Source organism: Panthera leo, chromosome B3, assembly GCF_018350215.1.
Source record: "Panthera leo isolate Ple1 chromosome B3, P.leo_Ple1_pat1.1, whole genome shotgun sequence".
In the NCBI taxonomy this organism is placed as follows: Eukaryota; Metazoa; Chordata; class Mammalia; order Carnivora; family Felidae; genus Panthera; species Panthera leo.
This window is the reverse complement of record NC_056684.1, coordinates 145,470,232-145,492,540: the sequence shown is the minus strand read 5'-3', so window position 1 is coordinate 145,492,540 and position 22,309 is coordinate 145,470,232. Positions and strand designations below refer to the sequence as shown.

Here is a 22,309-nt window from a genome sequence, read left to right as displayed (position 1 = left end):
GTGTCGTCACAGCCGCGCGCCAACGCAGCGCGGCGCGGGATAGGATAGAGGCATGGGCGGGGCGGGGCTCGAAAGCGGAACGGCGCGGGATAGGCTCGGGGCGAGGGCGGGGGCGGGACCCAGCTGCGCGCGAAATGCCGGGGGTGAGGGCGGGGGCGGGGCTCGAGCCCGCCGCAGGATAGGTCGGGGGCGAGGTCGGGGGCGGGGCTCGAGCGTGGCGCGGGATAGGCCGGGGGAGAGGGCGGGGGCGGGGCTAGAGTGGACACAGCGCGTGATAGGTCGAGCGTAGGTTGTGGTCGGTACTGGGGCAGGGGCGGGTCTTGTGTGAGGCGCGCCGCAGGATAGGCGGAGGGTGCTCTGGGGTCCGGCCTCGGCGTGGCCGCGCGGAAGGGGTGGCGTGTCTCGGGTGTCTTCTGGGTGGTCGTCCCAACACAACTGTTGAGAGTGGTTATATTTCCTTGTTGAAGTCATCAAAGTTGGAGGACGATTCACGTCGTCCTAACTTTTAAGTGGGAGCAATGCCTAGTCCTCACGGAAGTGGCCAGTGGCGTACGGACTCCCTGGACGCAAGGAAATCGCCGCCCTCCGCGTTCCCGGAGCAGCTGACGCCACTTCCGGCCGTCGGCACGCGAGCGCGGAAGAGGGGTAGTGTGAGCCGCTGGGACTGTGGTGCTTGAAACGCGGGAACTCCGGGGCGCTGGCTTTAATCTTGCGAGTGTTGGACCGTTTTCTAGAGTCTTTGTGTTCGGGTTTAAAGCTGCTTCGGGTCCTCTGAAGACACAGGAGCTGTCTAGCGTGGCTAAGGGCGTGTCGCGGAGGCCCAGGAGGCCGCGTGTGCACCTGCCGGCGGCACCCCCTGACGGGGTGACGCGCTGCCACCGGCAAGGCTGCGGGTCCGCGAGGCGGGGTGGCCTCCGCCCTGGGTGGGCTACCGCGTCCTGGCTCCCGTCGCGGGGCCGGCACTGCCACCGCTGCCTCCAGCACCTGGAGGTCCAGCAGCCCCCACTCCTGAGTCCGTGAGGACCTGTGGTCACTGCGGGGGCGAGACGCGCGCACCCCTGTTCGCTACTTCCGCGACCTGGCTGCAGCCTGTGCGACCTCACAGACGAGTGGATGAAGAAGATGAGAAGGACACCTGCAGTACCGCGCATGGCCCGGAGGGTACTGCGCACAGGGAAAGACACATACCCTATGATCTCACTAATACGAGGAGCCTAAAGTCCTCAAACTACCAGAAACAGAGCGATGGTGGTTGCCATGCTTGGGGGTGGGGGGTGGGGGTGGGGGGTGGGGGGTGGGGGGCGGAAGCTGTGGGTCAGAGGTGGGTCTGCCCTGCAGCGTGGTGACGAGCCAACGGTACTGTGATGTCCATCTTCAGTGTTCTCACCGGAGCAACCGCAACGGCCACATGGGGTGAAGAATGTGTCATATGTCAGTTATATCTCAATGCTGGGGAAAAATTACTTCCCTGAAGACCTCGTCTCCAACACAGTCACCTTTCGAGGGACCGGGAATCGGACATAGGAATTTTGGGGCGATGCAGCCCAGCTTATAACACATGCCACGCTCTGCACTAGGCTCTTGGAGTGCCGTTGAGTACAACCAGCCGGGTGCCTCCCCGGTGGGGCAGATGTCACGACAGGGGAATCATGGGGGGCCGTGGAGGCAAAGGTAAGCACACCTGCCCTGCCGAGGTCAGAATGCCCCAGGAAACCCAGCTGGCCAGGAGCAGGGCTCATGTGAAGCCTTTGCTGAATGGCATAAGCTTAAAGTTGGATGTTGGAGAACGAGAAGCCGGAAGCACTGTGAGCATGTCCCGAAGGAAAGGGACGGAGCAGCAAGAAACCGAGAGCCGTTTCATCCCCAGCACGGAAGGCCGCCGGGACTGCTCGTTCTCTCCAGAGGACATCATACGGGCGCCAGGCCTGGGATAAGAACATTTTCTCTGGCGCCAGATGTACTCAGGACCCAGTGTGGAACACACTGCAGGTGCCGGACCTGTCAAGATGCCAAGTACTATGTTGGACGTGCCTGCTGTTACCAGACAATTGGCAAAAATAAAAGAGGCTTGAGCCAGAGGACCGATGCTTCGGCTCCTGGAGAGTCTTAGCTCCCTGCTTTCCAATTCTCTCACCACCCCACCTTTAGGACTTTAGTTGACATTCTGGAAATGGATGTTCCAGAATTGCGTTGAGGAAGGAACACGCTTTCTGTTTTCCCATGAGGAGGGCAGCATACCTGCCAGAGAGGACAGGCGGGCAGGAATTGTACTCATTCAAGTGTCTAATCAGGGCTGCCTCAGGGCCTCAAGATTGTGAGTTGTCATCTCAGCTGTCCGAAGCTGGGTAGTGTGGTTGTATTACTCTCAGTAACTTAGGTTGGAGGCTAATTTATTTACTTAGGGGGAAGTTGCATGGAACACCCAGATGATAGATGCCCAGTTCCATCCGTCACAACAAACCCGAGTGCCCGGGGGACCTGGAGAGACCACGGCCCCGCTTTCTGTCCCCGTGGGTAGTGTTGCAGTCCTAGAACCTGACACGTGCAGACTCGTTCTGCAGATGCCGGTGCGTGGGTGCGTTTGTGTCGGGCTCCTCAGCACGCTGCCTTTGAGACCGTCTTTGTTACTGTTGTATCCCGTGTGTGGACGGGCCAGTCTGTTTACCCGTCCACGGCCACCTGGGCTGATGCCAGGTCTGGGCTGTGACAAAGGTGGCTTCTCTGGATATCCTTCTGTAAGGCTTTTTCTGAACATTCTTCATTTATTGTGGTCAGCAGGCATGGAATGGCTGGGTGGCAGGTTAGAGAGTCGGCAGCTTTTCAAAGTGCTTGGAAGAGCACATCAGTCACGATCAGTTACCGATTTGTCTTTTACTCCCGTATCGAGCTGAGGCCACTGTGAGCCCCCTCCTCCACTCTGGGGCTGTGTCATTGGTGCAAAGTAGAGCACCTTATAATTACTCAGGCCCTCAAAACACCTGATGCTGGAAAAAGGGGGCTGTGAGTACCAACCCATCCCTCAGAGCCTCCTGCCCCTGGGCCGTGAGAGTGAGGAAGTCAGTGCCAGGAAAGGACCACTGCCCCTGGAAGTTGGTCTTTTCAGCCTGTAAAACTCCACAGACACCCGAGGACGTTGCCTGAGGCTGCCTCTTTGAGATTTTGGCCAGAGATGAAAGAAAACCAACAACGGTTTGTGTCCAAGCGAAGGATTTAGCAGCCACTACAAGACGGAGATTTGAAAACATTTTTGCAGCTATTATAAATTGCTGGTTAACCTTCCGAAGCCAGGCTTGGAGCTTTTCGTGTAGAATGAAATGATTTCTCTTCTGAAAAATGTCTACTCCGCTTGACTGACAAGGGCATGCATTTCTCTGTTGCGGCAAAATGCTGCCGGACGGTCACCTCACGTGGAGAAGCGTGCTCCCAGGGGGCAGGGAGGAGTGCGGGGTCCAGCGTGGCTGAGAGGGTGGCTCCACTTCCCCGAAGAACCCACCCCTGCCTCCGGGCTCTTCTTTGGTCCTTCTTGCTGCATCATGGAAGGAGATGATTCTCAGGAAACTCAAAGAGCAGTTTCTGCTGTGTTCCTCACCTCTGCCTTCAAGCGGCTGTGCTGCTTGGGGACTGGAGGCCCAGGGAAGCTGGTCGGAACCCGTTTTCCTGGCTTTCTTTCAGATCACTGGACACTGCTCTGGACACCGTGTGGAGCGGTCTGCGAGCGTGCCTGAAACCGCAGGAGTCTCAGAACGGGCGCACTGAAGATGCCGCCACACGGTTAGCATCTCTGAGGGGCGAGCCAGCCACACTGCAGCCCGCGGCCCCTTCCTGGACCAGTGTGGTCCCTGGGAAGCAAGCACCATGGGCACTTGGCCCATTTCGGTGAGCCCAGATGACAGTGCCAGTGTGGCAGAGCCAGGATTTGACCCTGACCGATGATGGGTCTCCCCACTGAATTCCTTCTCTCCAAAGTGATATTGAAAGGGCGGTTATTTTCCTGAATTTACCCCCAATTCTGGAGAGTTGTTTGAGGACGCTACTCAGCCTCCAACGGAGACCACAGTGAGCTGGTTCCCGCTCTGGCCAGTGAGGAAGTGACTTACTCGGGGCGCCTGGGCAACGCAGTCAGTTAAGCGTCTGACTCGTGATTTCGGCTCAGGTCACGATCTCACGGTCTGTGGAATCGAGCCCCATGTCGGAACCTGCCTGGGATTCTCTCTCTTTCTCTGCCCCTCCCCTGGTCACTCGCACTGTCTCAAAACAAATCAACTTAAAAAGCGACTTATTCCACTGACGTTTCGAGGGATGGGGGCAGGTGGTTGCAAGTGACATGAAGAGGGGCCTGCTGGTAGCCTCCCTCCGCCCGGGCAGGGAGGGCTCCCAGACCAAGGGGATGCTCCTTTAACTGCCCCCGTTAGCGAAACATCGAATGGCTGCAGGCTCTCCTACACGGGCTCCCTCCAGTTTGCCGTCTAAGCAAGCAAACAGCTTGGCTTCATGATATCGGAGACTTGCGCCCCGCCCCCCCCCCAGGCTGTCGTCACAGCAAAGCATTAGCAGCACCTTTTAGAGTTTAAAAGTCAAAACGAAGAGACAGAACAAGACATGTACCGACCACTACCATTCAGTGGCTACTAGATTTGTTTATTGCTGAGCTCCAACCGGCCATACAGCCATGTGACAATTAACGTGCCATAAAAGTTCTCTGTTTTGAGTACTTGGGCTCATTTTAAATAGCAGGATTTAAAAAAAAAACAAACAACAACTGTCCACAGCCCTGGCTGTCAGATGTTTGAGTCACTGTAGACATCAGTGGTTGAGCTGAAGGCTTGGAGAGAAATATAAAAGTACAGAAAATTGTTTCCCTAACTCTTAGTTTACGGCGCTGATTTTGTGGCTGATGATGCCGGATGGGACGCTGCGGCCTGCCGGGGTCAGCTCTGCTTGTCTAAAACAGCTGGATCATGGAATCTCTTGATTTGCCGACACCAACCCATTTCACTGAAAGGGAAAAGGGTCGCTCAGCCCCAGGGTTTTGGGGCAGGGAGAGGGCGGGGTGGTGGCCGGGGCTCGGGCACCCACCTGCCACTCCGACGTGATTCTCCACGAACCGGATGTAGTTCTGGGCCTGCGGGGGGAGGTCCTCCCACTTCCTGGCGCCCGTGGTGTCCGCCTTCCACCCAGGCAGTGTTTCATATTCGACCTCGACCTTCTGCAGTATCTCCTGGTTAGCTGGGGAAACAAAGGGTAGGGGCTGACCCATGTCCCGAAGATGCTGGTGTCTCAGGCTGCCCATTCAGGGGCCTGCTTGCCGTGGGGCTGAGCCGCGAGGAAGGCAGGCAGCCCTGTTTGTTCTCAGAGTTGCAGGGTGGTTTTAGGGCACTGGCTGTAACCCTTCCAGACCAGGGGGGACACATCCACCCAGACGTGGGTTTGCTAAGTGCTCTGATAGAACGTACACTGGTGACTCAGCTAAGGAACTTCACGGACCCCACTCGGAAATTCTAAGGGTCCTGAGGCATGAAGGGTTCCTGAAAAACTCTTGGGTCCCGTTCCCGGGGCGAGGGCCCCGCTCTAGCTGTGTGGTTCCTGGCACGTGGCTCACAGTAGATGCCGACCACCCCTTATTGACGGAAGGCGCTGGAACACGCCGTCTACTGCAAGGGTCCTCCTTCACATGCTCCCCTGGGCCCTGGATCCCTGGACTCACACCACACTCCTGCTGTGCCCTCTCAAAGGTCGGAGACCAGTAGGGCCAGGGCACACAGGCCGAGAGGACACCCGCAGCCCCCGCAGCCAAGCGGCACTGGTGGGTGGCGGGTCTGCGCGCGCGCACGGGCGAGGGAGGGCCACTCCCCCCACCCCCAGCTGAAGGCGGGAAGTCGCTGGCAGGGGCGCGGCCAGGTGCGTAAGTGACAGATCCAAGAAAACATGAGCCTTTGTACTTTTTAAAAGATTTTTAAAAGAACGGATGCACGGAAGCAGAAACCCATCAGGTGTTAAACGGTCTGACTGAAAACCGTGTTTTCCTGGGTAGAATAGTCCGCTTCGTGTTTGCACAGAGTCGGCCACACGGGCCGCTCGGGAGCTTCCGGTGCTCCCGGGAGCTGGGCCTCGGCAGCCAGTGCCTCAGTGTCCCCGGGGGCTGGGGCCAGCGGGGATGGCTCCCACCTGTCAACCCTCTCCTGGGGCCAGGCCTCCCCAGGGGTGAGAACCTGTGACTGGCAGCTGCCCGCCCAGGACTGGCCGGCTCCGGAGACAGGCGCTCGCTCTGCACGTTTGACGTGCAGACCCTCCCCTGCTCCAGCCTCTTCCCACCTCGGGTCTTTCCGGTACCTGGGAAATAGGGGATCCTCTTCCCGTTCAGCTTGTACGACACACCGACTTTGACCTCGTCCAGGGCATCCAGGATGTCCAGCTTTGTTAAGGCCAGCCTGTCCAAAAGCCAACAGACCGAGGCACGCTGGAGAAGCTGTTCCGTTCGTCCGTGCCCCTTGCTTCTCTACAAAGATGAGGGGGTCCCAGGAAAACGCGGTGCAGACAGGCTAGGGAGTGGGGCTTGTGCCCGTCCTCGCTCTGCTCACCTCGAGGGCCCCCCCACCGGGACCCCGTCCTGGCGGCTCTTGCCCTATTTGCCCTCCGTCATGGCTCCGCCTAAGTGCTCCTCTGCGGGCAGCTGCCCCATGACCCCAGGGACTGGCGGCCTCCCCGGGTGCCAGCTCTTTCCGGCACGGGCCCCGGGCCCCGGGCCCCGGGCTCCATCCTGTTTCCTCCGTGTTTCCCTCCTCCCTCCCTCACGGACCGGGCCGAGAAGGCTCGCAGTGGGTCTCCCCGTGCTTGTGAGTCCGTGGTGGCCTCTGTGCCCGGCGCGGACACCCCGTCTTCCACGCTTCTGTGTCTCAGCCCTCGGCGCGCAGAGCGCAGCCACTTTGGCACTAGGTCCTACTTGGGGACGGTGGCCCCCTCCCACGGCCCGACCCAAACCTACAGACCTAACGGAGGCGCTGACTCGGGTCCAGCCAGGCCCAGGCCGGCCCCTACTGTGCCCGTGAGGACGGCCGCGTGCGCCCCTGTGCGCCGGCGTAACCTGCTGCGCACGTGCTCAGCCGGCTCTGACGTGCTCGGGGAGGGGGGCCTCCCAGGGGGACCTCCCTGTCACCCCCACTGCGGCCTCACCGTGGGGAAGGGGAGACCCTGTGGCAACAAACAGGCGGGAAGGGCTGCTCACGCGGTAAAGCCGTTGACCATGTGCGCGTATCGCAGAATCATCAGGTCCAACCAGCCACAGCGCCTCTTCCTGCCCGTGGTCACCCCCCACTCGTGGCCACGGCTCTGTAGCAGGTCCCCGATTTCCTGCGTGAGAACAGAGCGGGTCCATGGCGCCACTAAAGGGAGCCCGCACTTGGCTGCCTCTGTGCTCAACACCTCTCTCTGCTGCCGCCTCCTCCCCTCTTCTCCCCTCCTCTTCTTCCTTCTCCCTCCTCCTCTCCCTCTTCTCCCTCCTCTCCCTCTTCTCTCCCTCTTTCTCTCTCTCCCTCTCCCTCCTTCTCTTTCCCTCCTCCTTCCCCTCCTTCCTCTCCCTCCTCTCTCCCTTCTCTCTCCCCTCCTCTCTCCCTCCTCCTCTCCCATCTCTCTCCCTCCTCTTCTTCCTCTCTCCTCCTCTCTCCCTCCTCCTCCCCCTCTTCTCCCTCCTTCTTCCCTCCTCTCCCTCTCCTCTCCCTCTTCCTCTCTCCCTCCTCCCTCTCCCTCCTTCTCTTTCCCTCCTCCTTCCCCTCCTTCCTCTCCCTCCTCTCCCTCTCCTTTCTCCCTCCTCTCCCTCTCCTTTCTCCCTCCTCTCCCTCTCCTTTCTCCCTCCTCTCCCTCTCCTCTCCCTCTTCCTCTCTCTCTCTTCCCTCTCCCTCCTTCTCTTTCCCTTCTCCTCCCTCCTCCCCCCTCCTTCCTCTCCCTCCTCTCTCCCCTCCTCTCCCTCCTCCTCTCCCATCTCTCTCCCTCCTCTTCTTCCTCCCCTTTCTCCCTCCTCCTCTCTCCCTCCTCCCCTCCCTCTTCCCTCAGGGGAATGCTTGAAATTACACCCCCTGACAAACCCTTCCTCACACCTGGCTTCTCCCGTTGTTCCCACGTTCTCACATCCCCGGCAGGTGTGTCTGCAGCTAAGGCTCCCCGATCGGGCCTTGCCGACCAGTGGGGTTGTGTTCTCAATGCCTCCTGAACACACGGGTGGGGAGCATGGCAGCCTCTTGTCCCCCCCGATGGCCCGCGAGGACAGAGGGGGAGCTGGCCCTATAGCTTTGCGCCAGGGGCAAGGTTTATTTCTGGGCAAGATCCCCATCCCTGTCCCTGCTCCCCCGGCCCCGTGAGAGCCCTGGCTGCTCCTGGACGTGGCAGCCTTCCCTCCCCACGCCGGTCTTCACACGCACCTGCTCGGGACAAGAGCCTGTGCCCTCGCTGCCAAGGGCACAGGGCCATGCTGAGAAAAGGCCAGTGTTTTCCTGACGGTCCCTGAGCTGCACCACACGGGGCGCCCTGAGGGGGCTGAGGCCCCCCGCGCGCTTGCAGTGTGTCCCGGGGACACGAGCTTCCGCGGTGCGAGGCCGCTATAGCGTGCAACCTTCTGTGCGCTCGTCTCTGCCTGCCTCTGCCCTTGCCCTGCACATCCCTGCCCGCCCCGCCGCGGAGCGCCCCGCACCGCCTCTGTGTCCCCCTGCTGAGGCCCCGCGGGGGCTGGGGACTCACGTTGATCTGCTCGGTGGGGAAGGCGCCGATGCCCACGCGTGTGGTGTAGGCCTTCACCACGCCGTAGACCTCGCCTATGTTCTGTGGCGGGATGCCCAGGCCCGTGCACACGCCGCCCACGGTGCAGTTGGATGATGTCACAAAAGGGTAGGTCCCTGCAAGACAGAACCGGACGGGGGGTGTCCACCGCCCCTGCAGATCACCCCGGCCCGGGGCTGCCTCTTGGCAGAGGACAGCGGGCGGTTCGGCCTCCCCTAAGTCCCCTTGGCGGGGTCTCCAGGGCCAGTGGTCTCAGGGACCAACCTGGGGGAGCTGCCTGCAAGGGCACTGTGAGTCAGGCCGCTGTGGCTCAAGTAGGAGTCTGGGGGTGAACAGAGGAAGAAGGCTGCTCCCAGCTTGGATGGTGGGGGGCCTCCCCTGCTGTACCAGGTGGCCTTGGCTCGGGTGCGGCCACGGGGTCGGGACAGGATGTACAAGGGCCCACACGGCCGGAAGCACCGGCTGTACCCAGCCTTGCGGGGAGCCCTGGGCCCAGCTCCGGACACTCTCCCTTCCTTCTAGATCGTCTCTCCCTCTTCCCCCCTCCCAGCTGAAGCAGGAAGACTGGGGCGGGGGGTGCAGCGTGATCATCCTCAAGGGGAGCCCCGCCCCGTCCCGTCAGTGGCCAGCCTGGTCCCCAGCAGGCACGAAAGGAGGTCCGCGGGGAGCAGCTGGGCTGGGGACCTACCGAAATCAATGTCAAGGAGGGCTGCGTTGGCACCTTCCACGAGGATCTTTTTGGGGGTGCCGTGGAGTGCCTCGTACATAAAGTAGACGCCGTCTCGGACCATGGGTCGGATCCGCTCAGCAAAGCCCTGTGGGGGGAGGCAGAGGGAGGCTGCAGGGGACCAGGCCACGTCCGTCCAGCTCCAGCCCCGTCTGACAGCCTGATCCTTCCAGTACATTCCTTTCCCGCGAGGGTCCTGACCTGCCAACCTGTCCCCAGATCTGGAACAGCCCCTGGCCCCACCTGAGTCTTATCTGTGACTCTCACAAGCCTCTTCCTGCTGTCATGGGCTGAACTGTGTCCCCCCAGTTAATCTGTCCGAGTCCTGGCCCCCGGCCCCTCGGAATGTGACTGCGTTTGGAAACAGGCCTCTAAAGAGGAGATTACGTTGAGGTCACTGTGGTGGGCCCTAATCCAACGTGACTGGCATCCTCATCGGTTTGTCCCTGTCCTCATTCACAGCCTCCAGCAAGGACTGGAAGGAGCCAAGATCCCAGCCTTGGAAACTTCTGGAAGGGCTCTGTGCTCTCCTCGTCCTGTCCCTGACCCCATGCTGCCCCTCTGTGAGTCAGCAAGGCCCCCTATACCTCATGCCCCAAATAGGACGGGGACAGCCTCTTTCTCCAGTGCATCCTGGGAAACTTGCCCTGTGGGAAAGCGAGGGGCCCAAGCATCCCCCGGCCTCCCGAGGGGACCCTCCTGACCTGGCTGGCCCGAGGTCCCTAAGAAGGCCAGCCGCCCCATAAGAATGCCCTGTGACGGCGTGCCCTGCGAGCGTTCCGTGAACGTCAGACAGGGCGTCGCGCCTCTGGCAGGCTGCCCGCCGTGCCAGGGGTCCCTGCTCTACCTTGAGCCTTTTGAGTTGACCTTCAACATCCACTTCCAGGGTGGGGAACATGGACCGGTGCTGGTGAGCCAGGTTCTTGAATCTGCAGGGGTGACAGTGACTGCGACCCCTCGCCCCGCCTGGGTGTCCGCGCCCCTCCTCACTAGCCACGGTCCCCCCCTTGGGCTGCGGACGGCTGGGTACCTGGCGGAAAATTCATCAAAGTCCGACAGGAGGTCACAGATGCGGAGGCCCGTGCGGGCCGCTTTGGAGGAGTAGGCAGGTCCGATCCCCTTCCTGGTGGTGCCGATACTGGAAGATGGGGCGGCCGTGAACACAGGGAGCCCGGCCCCGCAGGCTGCTGGGGGCCCCGGAGAAGCCCGGACGCTCAGGGCCCCGGGCCGGCACCCCTAGACCCCGGTTTGCACCCCTACAAAAAGGGTAGAGCTGGCAGGGGCGCTTCCCAGCAGTAGCACCTGGAGTCTGGGGCCGCCTCTCCAGGATGGGGGTGTGGGGAGGGGCTGGGGCCCTGGGAGGTGGTCCCGGGCCAGCCCTAGCCCTCCCCTCGTCCCAGGCCTTGGCTCTAAGACATCCTGTCTGCGTTCGGCCCCGGCTTCCCTCTTGCGGGGCACTGAGGCTGCTGCCCTGCGTGTCCGCCCCGGGCTCGGCCGACGGGACGCTCAGCACTGCCACCTGCTGTACCTGCGTGTGAGCGCGCGCGGTAGGCGTGCGCGTACCTGCGTGCACACGTGCGGCAAGTGAGCATGCCACGTGACGAGGCAGGACGGCCACTGCCTCACCCCGTCCTGACTTTGAGAGCCAGCCGCTGGCACACTCTCGCGAGGATCTTTGGAGGCCAGGGAGACAGCCGTTGGTGCTGGTGGGGCGAGGGTTTGGGCGCCGCTGTGAAGTGGTGGCCCGTGTGTGTGTGTGTGTGTGTGTGTGTGTGTGTGTGTGTGGCGGGGCCGGGGCACCAGCGGTCCCGGTGGCTTCCAGTGGACCTCGGCCCCCTCTCCGCACACCCCAGGGCCCCCAGACTCGAAAGCCCCCCGGAGACACTCACTTCTTCCCCTCCTGCGCCTGTCGCTGTACTTCCTGCAGCCCGTCCACCGCCTGGTGAAAGTCAAACACTGCCCGGCCAGGCCAGGGTCCCCAGGGGGAGACAGACACAGGGTTAAGGGCCTCGCCTGCGCAAGCCCAGCCGCCCGGGACAGGTGGTCCAGTTTGAAAGGGGACATACTAGGATCTGGCCGCCGCCCAGACTCACGCGTCACCGTGAGTCCCTCGGGCCTCAGCTTCCCCATCTGTCAATGGGAACAGTGACCCCCACCCACTGCCCACCTTCAAGTTTTCGAGAAGGCCCCGTGGAGCTACGGGGCCCAGCGTCCCGGGGAGGAGGGCCGCGGCCGCGTCATCGCTCACGTGGCAGGTGGGTGGAGCTTACCCAGGTGGGCGCGGTCAGAGATGATGAGCCTTTTCTCCCAGTCCTTCAGACCTGCGGCCACCGGGCAGGCGGTCAGCCCTCAGGGGCAGCTGGCCCAGCTCCCTCCCAGGGCGAGTCCACAGAGGTCACCAAGGGTGTGCCCTCCCCTCCTGGCCTCTCTCCCCGCCGAGGGCCCCGGAATCTCCCGCCCCACCCGGGACGCCCCCCACATCTCCCTGCGGGGCCTCCGTCCTGTCACTTCTTGCTGCTCACGGCCCAGGGTCAGGTTCCCGTTGACTCTTCTGGCTCCTGCCCTGAACTCGAGCCCTGAGGCCGAGGCACGCTTCCTCCTCGGACCCCATCAGGGTCTCAGGGCTGCGGCCTCTAGACAACAGTCACGGGGCGCAGTTGCCCAGACACCTGGCCGGTGGCCTCGCTCTAGCCCCTCTCTGCCTCCTGCCTCCGGAAACCACATCCTTGCCTGCAGGCGTGGCGGGCCCAGCGGTCCCCAGTCCTGGCTGGGGGGCTCCAGCAAACTCCAGGTCCCAGGGCCCTTCCCTGACTTCCTGGATGTGACGCTCCAGGGCCACCTGTCCCCCGTGTCGTGAAAGCACCTTACAAACACTGGGGCCCACAGCCAATTTGGGGCCTTAGGCCGCCCTGCTCTGTGCGTCCTGGAGCGAAGTCCGGCTTTCTGCAGGTGCAAGGCCAGCAGGAGGCGGGTGGGGGCCCGGCCGGGTCGGGGAGCCCCCCACCCCAGAGCCGGGCCAGGGTGAGCGCGTGGGGACGCGGACCCACCTTTCTTCTCATTCTTTTCTGCTTCTTCAAACAAGCCGGGTAAGTGGACGACCACCCCATTGCCTGCAACACACGACAGGAGACTGGATTGAATGGCAGACCCTGGCGAATTCGGTGAGAGCGTCATCAAGCGTGCGCGCTCACGGCAAGTGGGGTGAGAGCGTCATCAAGCGTGCGCGCTCACGCTCCCAGCGGCCGTGTTCGCGAAGCCGGGCTCTGGCCGCGCTGGGAGCCTGCGCAGCCGTACGAAGGGAGGACGTTCGGACCTGCTACGCACGCGGACCGCGGGGACACGACGCCGAGTGCAACAGCCCAGTCCCCAAAGGACCCACACAGTGTGGCCACTCACACGACGTCCCCAGAGGAGTCAGATTCGCAGAGACAGAAAGTAAAAGGGGGTGCCAGGGGCTGGGGGTGAATGTTTAATGGGGACAGAGCCTCAGGCTGGGAAGATGGAAAGTTCTGGAAACGGACCATGGCGGTGGGTGCGCTACAGTGTACACGTGCTTCGTGCGCTGAGCCCTGTGCCTGAAGGTGGCCAAGAGGGGAAGCTTACGTTCTACGTATTTATCACGGTAGAGACAACAGGGCCCGAGCAAGACAAAAGCCAGCACGGAGCGTTTACAGGGACGGACAGCGTTTAGTGGTGGCTGTGGCGGGGGCAGGGCTCCAGCCAGGGGCGTGAGGGAGCCTCTTGGAGTGATGACAGCGTCCTAGGGCTGAGTTGTGGTGGGCTGCGCAACTGTGGTGAATTTCACAGCACGTAGATTACACTTCAGTAAAGCTGCCAGGGTTGATTTGAGCAGCGGAAAAGCGGGAGAAATGCAGCCCCAACCGTGCCCGGACCCGACCGGGGCCTCCGGGGAGCCGAGCCTTCCCTAGCCATACGACGCTGGAGTGGGATCCACATACATGCTTTACACGGGCAGGGACCGAGGCCCAGAGTAGGAAGGTGGCTGGCCCCAGGTCACATGGCGCGTTGGTGTGGGGTCCGACGTGAAACGCAAGCCCTTTCCTCTTAGACCAGAGGCAGTGGGGCTGGGGCACCTGCTGCCTTCCCATGAGGAACCCCTCCTGCCCCGGTCCCCGCCAGGGCTGGCGGTGGCACGGGCTCGGCCAAGGGAGACGGGACACAGGTCCAGATGGGAGTGGCTCCGAGACTATGCGGTCCGTGCCCGGTACAAAAGGTCACCTAAATGCCACGGCGTCCTGAGATGACCGCGTGGCAGGGGCCCAGGCAATGTCGCAAGCTGAGGGGCAGCTGTGTGAGCTCTGGCACGTTCTGCCCCTGCCGAAGCACGCCGGTGGCTGGGCTGAGCCCTGCCGTGCTGCCCGGTGACCACCCAGCCTGGGCTCCGGCTGCTGGCCCCCGCCCGCCCCAGCTCCTCTGCGGCAGGCAGAGCTCCTCCGATGAAGCAGTGCCTCCTTGGCCTTGCTTCCCGCCAAGTGGGGCCCGGGGCCTGGCTGCAGCAGGGCCTCAGCCTGCGGGTTGTCCCCGGGCTGTCCTCGGCCCCTGCAGGGCACCCGAGTCGGCAGTCCTGCAGCCCTCTCCTCTGCCCAGCCTCGCCTGACCACACACAGCCCCTCAGCCCACACGTTCCTTCTTTTCCCCGACACTGTGCCCTCACTGGGCTCACACGCAGCTGCAGACTTCACTTCCCAACCGGGGAGGGGCGGATACGTCACCAGTGAGGTCCTGCTAAGTCATGGAAGGAGCCGGAGGAAAAGTCCTGGACACCGTGGGAGGGCGTCCCGGGGGGCCTGGCCGGGGCAGGGGGGCTCAGGCTAAGAGCTGAGGGCAGGACAGGCAGTCCAGCCCAGTGGCCGGGAGGGCGGGGAGAGAAAGAGAGGCACACAGAGACAAAGAGACACAGAGCGGGAGACCCCACAGTCCTGGAAGGGCCGCGAAGGTCCCGGCCCTGAGGGCGAGCCGTGCTGTGGGGAACGGGTGGTGAGGAGGCTGGGCCTCCACGAACGCGCACACACGCTTGCCTGCACACGTGCACGTCCCCATCCACACGGCACACTTGCTCTCACACTCACACACGTGCAGGCGTGCAGACGCTCACGTTCACGCCCACAGTCGCAAACGTGCTGGTCCCTGCGGCCCGGACGGGCCTCCCGTCACCCCCTCTCCGTCTGGCCCAGCCCCACGTGGCACCCCGGGCCCATCTTGCCGGCACACTCGGGACCCCAGGCTGGCGGCTGGGCACGGCGGACACTCACCGATGAAGGACACGGCCTTGGTGTTGATGATGCCGCTGGGCAGCAGGTGGAAGTCGTACTCCCTGCCGTCCACCACCACCGTGTGGCCCGCGTTGTTTCCGCCCTGGGAACAGAGACCCGGCTGAATGTGCGGGAGCCTCAGGGCTTGGCCCTTCCCTGGGAGGGCCTGCCAGCTGGCTTGGCAGAGGTCGCCCAGAGGTGCTTATAACTCCGCCCCACCTGTGACCCTCTCTGGGGGTCCCTCCTCTGATGCGGGAATGAGGGGCCAACCCTCCCAGGAAGCGCAAACCCAGACAGGCCCCCACAGTCGAGCTCTGCGGTGGCGGACCCTGGTGCCCACCTCCGGGGCTGGGTGAGGCACAGGTGCAGTCATTGGTCAGCAGGGCCACTGCTCCCACCCCCTTAGCAGGGGCCCCTCCCTTCCCGCCCTTTCGGCCTGTGCCTCCCATCGAAGAATGAAAAGGAAAAAACAATTCCGAGGCCAGCCCCGTTCTGGGGACACCCAGGTGACGGTGGGCTCGGACTGGCTGGGGTGGGTGGCCAAGCCAGGGGAGGCCAAGCCCCAGGAGGGAGGCCCAGCCTCCTGTTCCCACCAGCAGAGGGCACTGTGGGCACCCCGGCGGCCCCTGGGGCGGGAAGCCTGCTGGCCGGTGCCCCGCCTTACCCGCCTTCCTGCCCTAATCTCCACAGAAACACAGGCTTATCCATCGGGCCTCTCCCTGCCGGCCCGCTGTGCTCCAGCCTTGCGAAGGGGGGGGGGGGCGGGGGCCATGGTCTTGCCCGCCCCAGGCGGGTCTGGATGCCAGCAGCCCCCTCCCCCCACCTGCCTACCAAGAGTACCTGCTCCTTCCAGTCCCTCCACACACAGCCCAGGGTGGGGGGTGGGGGGCACGGCCGGGAGCCTGGGGGCAGCGAGGGGCAGACACTGGAGACCCCCCAGGCCAGAAGCTTTCCCTCCTGCGCCTCCCATCATGCATCAGTGCCCTAGCGCATCTCCCGGACTCCCACGCGCCCTCCACCCCCACTCACCCCTGTGAGCTGTACCGACTGTCCCACACGGCCCTGCGAGAAAGCAGTTCCACGTGGGGCCCCCCCGGCTCCCCAGCACCCCGCTTATTTAGTGCATGTGGACAGTCTTTCTGGGTCTGCTGCTGCCCGGACACGGTGTGGAGGACCCTCTCTAACAGACCCCTGGGGTCACCACGACCCAGGACCGGGCCGTGTCCCCAGGTGCTCTGAGGCCGGCAGGGGCCGAGCTGCCCTGGGACTTGAAGGCCGGTGGCTGTGGGAACGGACCGCAGGCTCCCGGCAAATGATGGTGGAAAGGGATGGGCTGCCCTGTGGGGAGCAGACAAGAAGGGTGAAGGGGCGGTGGGGGCCTGGGAGCCCAGGGGGGTGTCCCAGGCGCAAGGGCAGGAGGACAACACCAGGCCGCAGGGGGCTCAGGACAGACACGGTGCTGGGAGGTGACCCGGGTGGGCTGCTCCAGAGGAGACAGGGAAGGGGCATGAAGACAGCAGATGCTGGCGGGCTGGTGGTGGGGGAGGGGCGCGGGGGCGGAGGGCTTGGCCCCAGAGGCACACGCCGTCCTTGCTCTGCCCCGGCCTCGGCACCGACCCCTCACACAGGCCCCTGCACACGTCTACGCGCACTGGACGTTCATGCCCCGTCACAACTGCCGCCACAGGAGGGGCGCCCGGGGGTGTGGTCTCCACTGGCAGATGGGGCCACTGAGGTCCCCAGAGAAGTGACCGCAGCAGGATCCAGGCTGGGCTGGACGCAGGCCCCACTGCCTCTCTGCAGACGCCTGCCCCCCCGTGGCCGCTTCCTGCCTGCCCCAGCTGGGCCCAGACACCCCCCCTCCCTCCCCACTCTCCCCGTGCCCAGCACCAGGGTCAGCTGGCCCCAGGACACACACACACACACACACACACACACACACACACACACACACACAGAAGCTCCTCACGCACACCCCCACCTTTGTTTGCGGTAAACACGGGTACCTAGGAACAGGCACAGGCCGTCGTGGGCCAGTGGGCGTCAGGTGACTGCTGCCAGCTGCAGGGCCCAGGCGTCAGGCCATAGTCCTCTCCCGGGGGCAGAAGCTAGCCCCAGGAGGCCGCGCCCGGGGCCTGTTTCTGAGAGCTCCAGGGGGACTGTCCCAGAGCTGCCCCGGTCTGTCCTCCCCCAGGTCACATGCAGGCCGCTGGTGAGGTCGGGGCAGGAACACCCCACCTGCCCTCCTCAGGTGGTGGCCCAGGCGCCGTCTGTAGTCCGCAGGCCCCAGGATGGGTGGGCCAGGGGGCCGTCGGGCTGAGGGTGCAGCCCCACACACTACGGCCGGGTTTGGAAAACCGCTTGGAGGGAGGAGCTTGTCTAGGGTCCAGCGAGACGAGTGAGGACACGTGGCCGGCCTGGCCGCCTCCGTGGGGACTGCCTCTTGGGCGGCCCCTCTCGGCCTCCCTGTCCCAGGGGGCAGGTTCTGCCCTGGGGGGGTGAGCGAGGACCACTCCGAACCTCAGGGTGGCCGGGGTGGGGGGTGGGATTCCCAGACCTCGACTCCACTGCCTGAAGCTGGCCTCACCCTTCCTTGTGCCCCTGGGGGGCTGGCCAGTCAGGTGGGAGCTGGGCACAGAGGCAGGGCTCGGGGCGGCCTTAGGGGGCTCTGCCTGCCTCCGGGTCCTCCCTCTGTGCTCGAGCCTCAGGTCGGGCAGAGCTCCGGTCCCACTGCCCCCGCCCAGCCTGTCTGGTCACTCCTGGACACCCCTGCCAGCTGCCTCCCTGGAGGAAGAGATCTAAGAAAGGGGGGCTTTCTCACTCCTGGACACAGGAGCAGAACCAAGGCCACGGCTGGCCCGCTAGGGAGTCTGGCCAGATCTGACCTTCCCATCCCTGCAGGAGCCCAGCAAAGGCGGGGCCCAGGCCCCGCAGGGAGCCTCTCCACGGGGCCGCCTGGGCTTAGAGTGCGAGTGGCGGCCGTGGGCCGTACAGCGCAGACCCCTCTCCTGCCCCATCTAGAGAGCGGGCCCCGCCCCGTGTGCCCTCCGCCACCCTCCTTGGCATCTCAAGGCTGTGCAGCCCTGAGAGCCCGCACCGGGTCCCCACCAGGCCCCCGAACCTGGGGGACAGAGAGCCCGTGGGAGCCATTTTCCTGGCGCCCTCGGCCCCTCCCTCCAGGAGGCCCCCGCTGACCCCCTGAGCCCCCCTGGGGGCCATTTCCGGGCCTGACGGACCTGCCTCTGCAGCTCCCCTGGGCGGGCAGCCGTGCCCTTTGAAGAGCAGGCCCCGGTGCCCAAGTCTGGTCTGGCGCCCCCGGGCCTTGGGAACGCTGAGGGGCGGGCTCTGCCGGATCAGAGGGACCATCTGCTGTTCAGGGATGTCACCTCCTCGGAGGCAACGGGGGGGGGGGGGGCTGGGAGCGTACGGGGGGGGGCAGTGTGAAGGGGAGAGGATGCTCCTGGGACGTCACCCCCACCCCCGGCGCTGTGGCTGCTCCTTCTCCCACACCACCCCTGCCCGGCCGCCGGTGCCTCTCCGCACCCCTCCTGGCCGCGACAGTCCACACCCACGGGGCTCCGCGTGGCCGCCCTATGGAGGGGGACTTGTCACCCACACGTGTACCGCTGCCGTCCAGCATCCGTCCCCATCCCTGCCCCCTTTCGCCAGCCCTTGGCCCCAGCACCCCGCTGACCTCTGACCTGCCAGGGCCCGACCCCTACGACCTGCTCAGCCACCACTCCTCCCGTTCTCTCTGAACCCCCAGCTACCCGGGTCCCCACGCTGCTCTGGACGGCTCGTTTGGCCACAGTGACCCCTCAGCCCCGGTTCCTGGGGAGGCACCAGCCTGGCCGTCTGCCCTGCGATGCAGCCCCCTCCTCCCGGCCCCCGCCATCATCAGCATTGAGGGCCCCAGGCCTCTTCTCCCTGCCGACGTCCCTCATTGTGTTTCTCACACAGCCTCGCCCCCATCCCTGCAGCCAGAGCCTGCCTCCCAGTCCGGCTCACTCTGGACGGGCTCCGCCCCTGTCGGTCCCCAGCCCTGGTCCAGGTGCCCGACAAGTGGACAAAGGGAGGGAGTGAGCAGGGAGGTGAGCAGGGGCGGGTGGGGGTGGGGGCAGCTCCTCAGAGGCTGCGGGGCCCCTCCCGGCCTGCCCCCAGAGTGCTTGGGGTCCGCTTGGGTGTGGGTCTGGGTCCTGGGCTGCAGAGCCAGGTTTTATCAGGCTCCTGCATGACACATGGCAAGGGGCCGGCCCTCAGGGGGAGACGCTGGCGGCCGCAGCCCCGCCCGTGGGGGAGAAACCCGGTTCACCCTCCTGTGCGCAGCTTCACCCCGTCTCTGTCTGCCTGCCGCAGGCAAGCTCCTTCACTCGTTCACTCATTCAACCCGAACAAAGAGTCGCCCTCTGCTCAGTGAGGCTCCGGGTGGGGGCTGGGAGGAGGGAGGTCCTGGGCTCCAGGTGGGTAGGCAGGCCTCACCTGCCGGGGCCAGAGGGGGCTGTGTAACCTGGGGGGGTGGCCCTCCAGAGCCGCCGCTGGGTGGTCAGTGCCGTCAGAGGATGCAGACTTGCAGGGGAGGCCCGCTTCTGGAAGCAACCCCGGGCGCTCCCGGCCCCCGTCCCTGGGGAGGGCCCTGGCCCGCCTGGGGTTCGAGGTGAGGTGTCTCCTGATACCCCCCCCGGGGAGAGGGGTCCCCGAGCACCAACAAGCCGCAGGGCGTGGCCCCTCAACCACTGAGGCCACCGTGTGCAACACCAGACCTTCCACCACCGCTCGAGGCCCCCGGCCCTTCCCAGGAAGTGACTGGCCGGACCAGTGGAAACCGAGAGACCCAGCACAGCACCCTCGCTCGTACTGAGCACGTCACACACGGAGCCCCGTTTACACCGAAGCTGGAAGGAGGGAATTTTAAATCCTGACCTTGGCGGTCCTGGGCAGGGGGCCCCACAGCCTTCTGACCAAAGTAACTTGGGAGGTGGAGGGAGGGTTGAGCGGGAGCCCCTGGCTCTGTGGGCCTGGGGCCGAGTCCAGGCTGGGGGTGGGATCAAGCAGCAGGAAGGACGCTGAAAGAGGGACCCCGGAGGAGGTCTCGAGGAGGTGTGGGGGCTCGTAGGAGGGGCCAGCAGAGCTCACAGGGGGAACACGTGAACTTGCTACAGAGAGCAGAGGCCCCCGGGGCTGTTGTCACTCGGTCCAGAGGGAGCCCGCCCCGCCAAGAGCAAAGGGAGGCCCCGGGGGACCCAAAGCAGCACCCCCAGCCCAGAACGCTGGGCGCGGACCAGGCACTGCGGGGGCCGGGGCGTGAAGGCTGGGAGGGCACAGAGGCGGGCGCGAGGCGTCTGTTCAGCGTTCAAGTGGCACGGAAAACAGCCGCGGGAGGAAGCCAAGCCTGAGACCCCGGACAGTAAGGAAGGTCGTGGGGGAGTCCTGGGGCGCCGACCACGGGCCCCACACGACGGGTGGGAGAGAAACAGGACAGCGGTGGGGGTGCAGGCGGCCTCAGACCACGAGGGCCGCAGAGGGCTTCCCGGCCGAGCAGAGGCAGGGTGGCGCCAGTCAGCAGCCCCCCCGCAAGACGGCCCCGGGCCCAAGTGACAGGCCAGGTGACCCTTCTGGTCACTGGGGCTGGCCGGCTTCAGCCCTTCCAGGCAGCCACCCAGACGGGACTCCTGGCCCGGCCCGCTCTGCCCGCTGCACGTGCCCGCCGCCCGCTTCCCCGGGCCCCTCGCTCCCACGTGCTGCCTGGCTCCCGGGGTCACGGCTCCGTGTGGCTCTGTGCACCCGGTGGCCGTGACTTTGGGCTTCATGCGTTCGCACCCTGAGTGAGAGGCAGCCTTCCCCAGGGCAGAGGCTGGTGCCTCAGCATGCAGCCGGACGCCAGGGCCGTCTCCACGGGTGTGTGGCACACGCGGGGGCCCACGCGTGCTGCTTATTCCCGTTCCTCAACTTCTCCGGGCCTCACTTTCCCAGCTTGTCAGGAGGCTGGAGGGGGGTGGGGTGGGGGCGCTGGGGCTCCTACAGGCAGAGACGCGGGTGATCTCTGTGTGAGAAGTCAGATGGGGGCCAGCCTGCTCTGCCCGTGGCTGGTCCCGTCCGGGACTCTTACTAGTGATGGACGGGAGAGGGCAGGGCCTGGCCTGCTGACCCAGGTGGCAGAGCAGGGAGGCCCCACTCCAGAACCATTTCCAGGACGAGGAGAGCCCACAAAGGCCCCCAGTCTCCTCAGGAGGGAGACGGGCCACAGACAGACGCGTGAGGCTCACTGGGGCCGGCAGGTTACACGGAGGGCCGTGGCGCCATGTGCCCAGGAGCAGGGGGACAGGAATGGGTTCGCTGGCCAGGCTCAGGGCACGGAGGGTGGGGGCCTCTCACGATCCCAGGAAGCACCTTCCGGGAACCCACTGCCCGGAGGGCACAGGAGTGGGCACAGAGAGCGGCTGGCGTGTGCCGAGAGCCAAGCGTCGGGCTCACCCTTTCCCCGGGGGCATGCCCCAGCCTGAGCCCTCCCGGCAGGGGCCAGGGGATAAGGCTACGGACCAGGCAGAGGAGCTCAGGGGTGTCCCCTCCCCACATGGAGCAGCATTTCTGGGCATGGCTCCAAACCGCAGCAGAGCCAAAGCACGAAGCGTAAAGCCCACCCGTCTGTGCCCTGAGCTCTAAGTTATCCGGTCAGCAGCGTGGCTCTCGCTCTGGTACAGGGGCAGTGGCTCCGAGGGAGCGGCCCGGAGGGAGCCCATAGCTGGCAGTGGCCACCCGGGGCCCTTGGGGACAGAGCCCGTGTCTGGCTTCCCGGTGGCGCCGCCAGCCCCTGGGTCACCCTGGCCAGCCGTCCGTGGCCCCTCCCTTTCCCCCTGAGTCTGGCCGGGACCCTCCTTGCCCCTGGTCCCTCTTCCTCCAGGTCCTGGCCCCCTGTCCCGCCCTTGCCTCTGCCTCCTCTTGGCTGATGCCCCAGGGCCACCCCGCTGGCCGGCCCTGTGCCAGACCCAGACGGGATGAGAAGGGAGGGTGTCTCAAACCAGACAGAAGCTGGGGGCGCCACCCCACCCCACCCCATGAGGATCGTGTGTCCCCAACTCAGCACTTGTATTTATAGCTCTGCCCTGGCCCCGGCCTTAAGGGGTGGGGCTGGGCGGGGGAGGCGGTCCCTGGGGGAGGGGGCGGGGGGGGGGGGAGTGTGTGCGTGTGCGAGGGTCGGGGTGTCCAGGAAGGGAAGGTATCTAGGAGGCGTGGCCAGGTCAGGGCGCGGGAGGAGAGGGTCCCCGGGCGTGGGGGGGGAGGTGTGCTGGGGGGGGGGGGGGCCCGCACCTGGCAGCGGCTGATGATGTCGGCGTCCGTGGCCAGCAGGTCCACCACCTTGCCTTTGCCCTCGTCCCCCCACTGCGCGCCCAGCACCACGGTCACCCGGGAGCCGGTGGCTGCCGCCTCCTGCTGCAGCCGCCCCCGCTTGACGCCGCCCGAGCCGGGGGGCCGGTCATTGGAGGAGGCTCGGGTTCCCGACATGCTGGTGCGGTCCTCGGCTGCGCTGGGCCACGGGAGGGCCCGG

At 64.9% G+C, this 22,309-nt stretch overlaps 1 protein-coding gene across 2 annotated transcripts; it reads right to left on the bottom strand.

Annotated features, from left to right (window-relative positions):
• Window positions 1–4,602: 4,602 nt before the first annotated feature.
• Window positions 4,603–22,309, bottom strand: ADSS1 (adenylosuccinate synthase 1). 2 transcript variants are annotated; one of them, XM_042944452.1, is made up of 13 exons: window positions 22,072–22,309; window positions 14,767–14,869; window positions 12,541–12,603; window positions 11,764–11,814; window positions 11,383–11,449; window positions 10,524–10,631; window positions 10,341–10,422; window positions 9,455–9,581; window positions 8,728–8,882; window positions 7,223–7,347; window positions 6,331–6,428; window positions 5,077–5,226; window positions 4,603–4,995 (listed from the first exon to the last, which is right to left on the bottom strand). In XM_042944452.1, exons 1-13 carry the CDS (start codon window positions 22,264–22,266, stop codon window positions 4,943–4,945), a joined length of 1,377 nt encoding a protein of 458 aa, XP_042800386.1. In that variant the 5' UTR covers window positions 22,267–22,309; the 3' UTR covers window positions 4,603–4,942. The 2 variants fall into 2 exon arrangements, with proteins under 2 accessions (XP_042800386.1, XP_042800388.1); XM_042944454.1 differs by lacking the exons at window positions 11,383–11,449; window positions 11,764–11,814; window positions 12,541–12,603; window positions 14,767–14,869; window positions 22,072–22,309 and adding an exon at window positions 10,796–10,814.

Coding starts and splice junctions, on each gene's coding strand:
- ADSS1 (XM_042944452.1), bottom strand. CDS start 22,266: ATGTCGGGAACCCGAGCCTCCTCCAATGACCGGCCCCCCGGCTCGGGC. Junction 11,450..11,763: donor CTCTGACCGCGCCCACCTGG/GTAAGCTCCACC, acceptor CTGGCCGGGCAG/TGTTTGACTTTCACCAGGCG. Junction 8,883..9,454: donor CCTCCTTGACATTGATTTCG/GTAGGTCCCCAG, acceptor TCTGTCTTGCAG/GGACCTACCCTTTTGTGACA.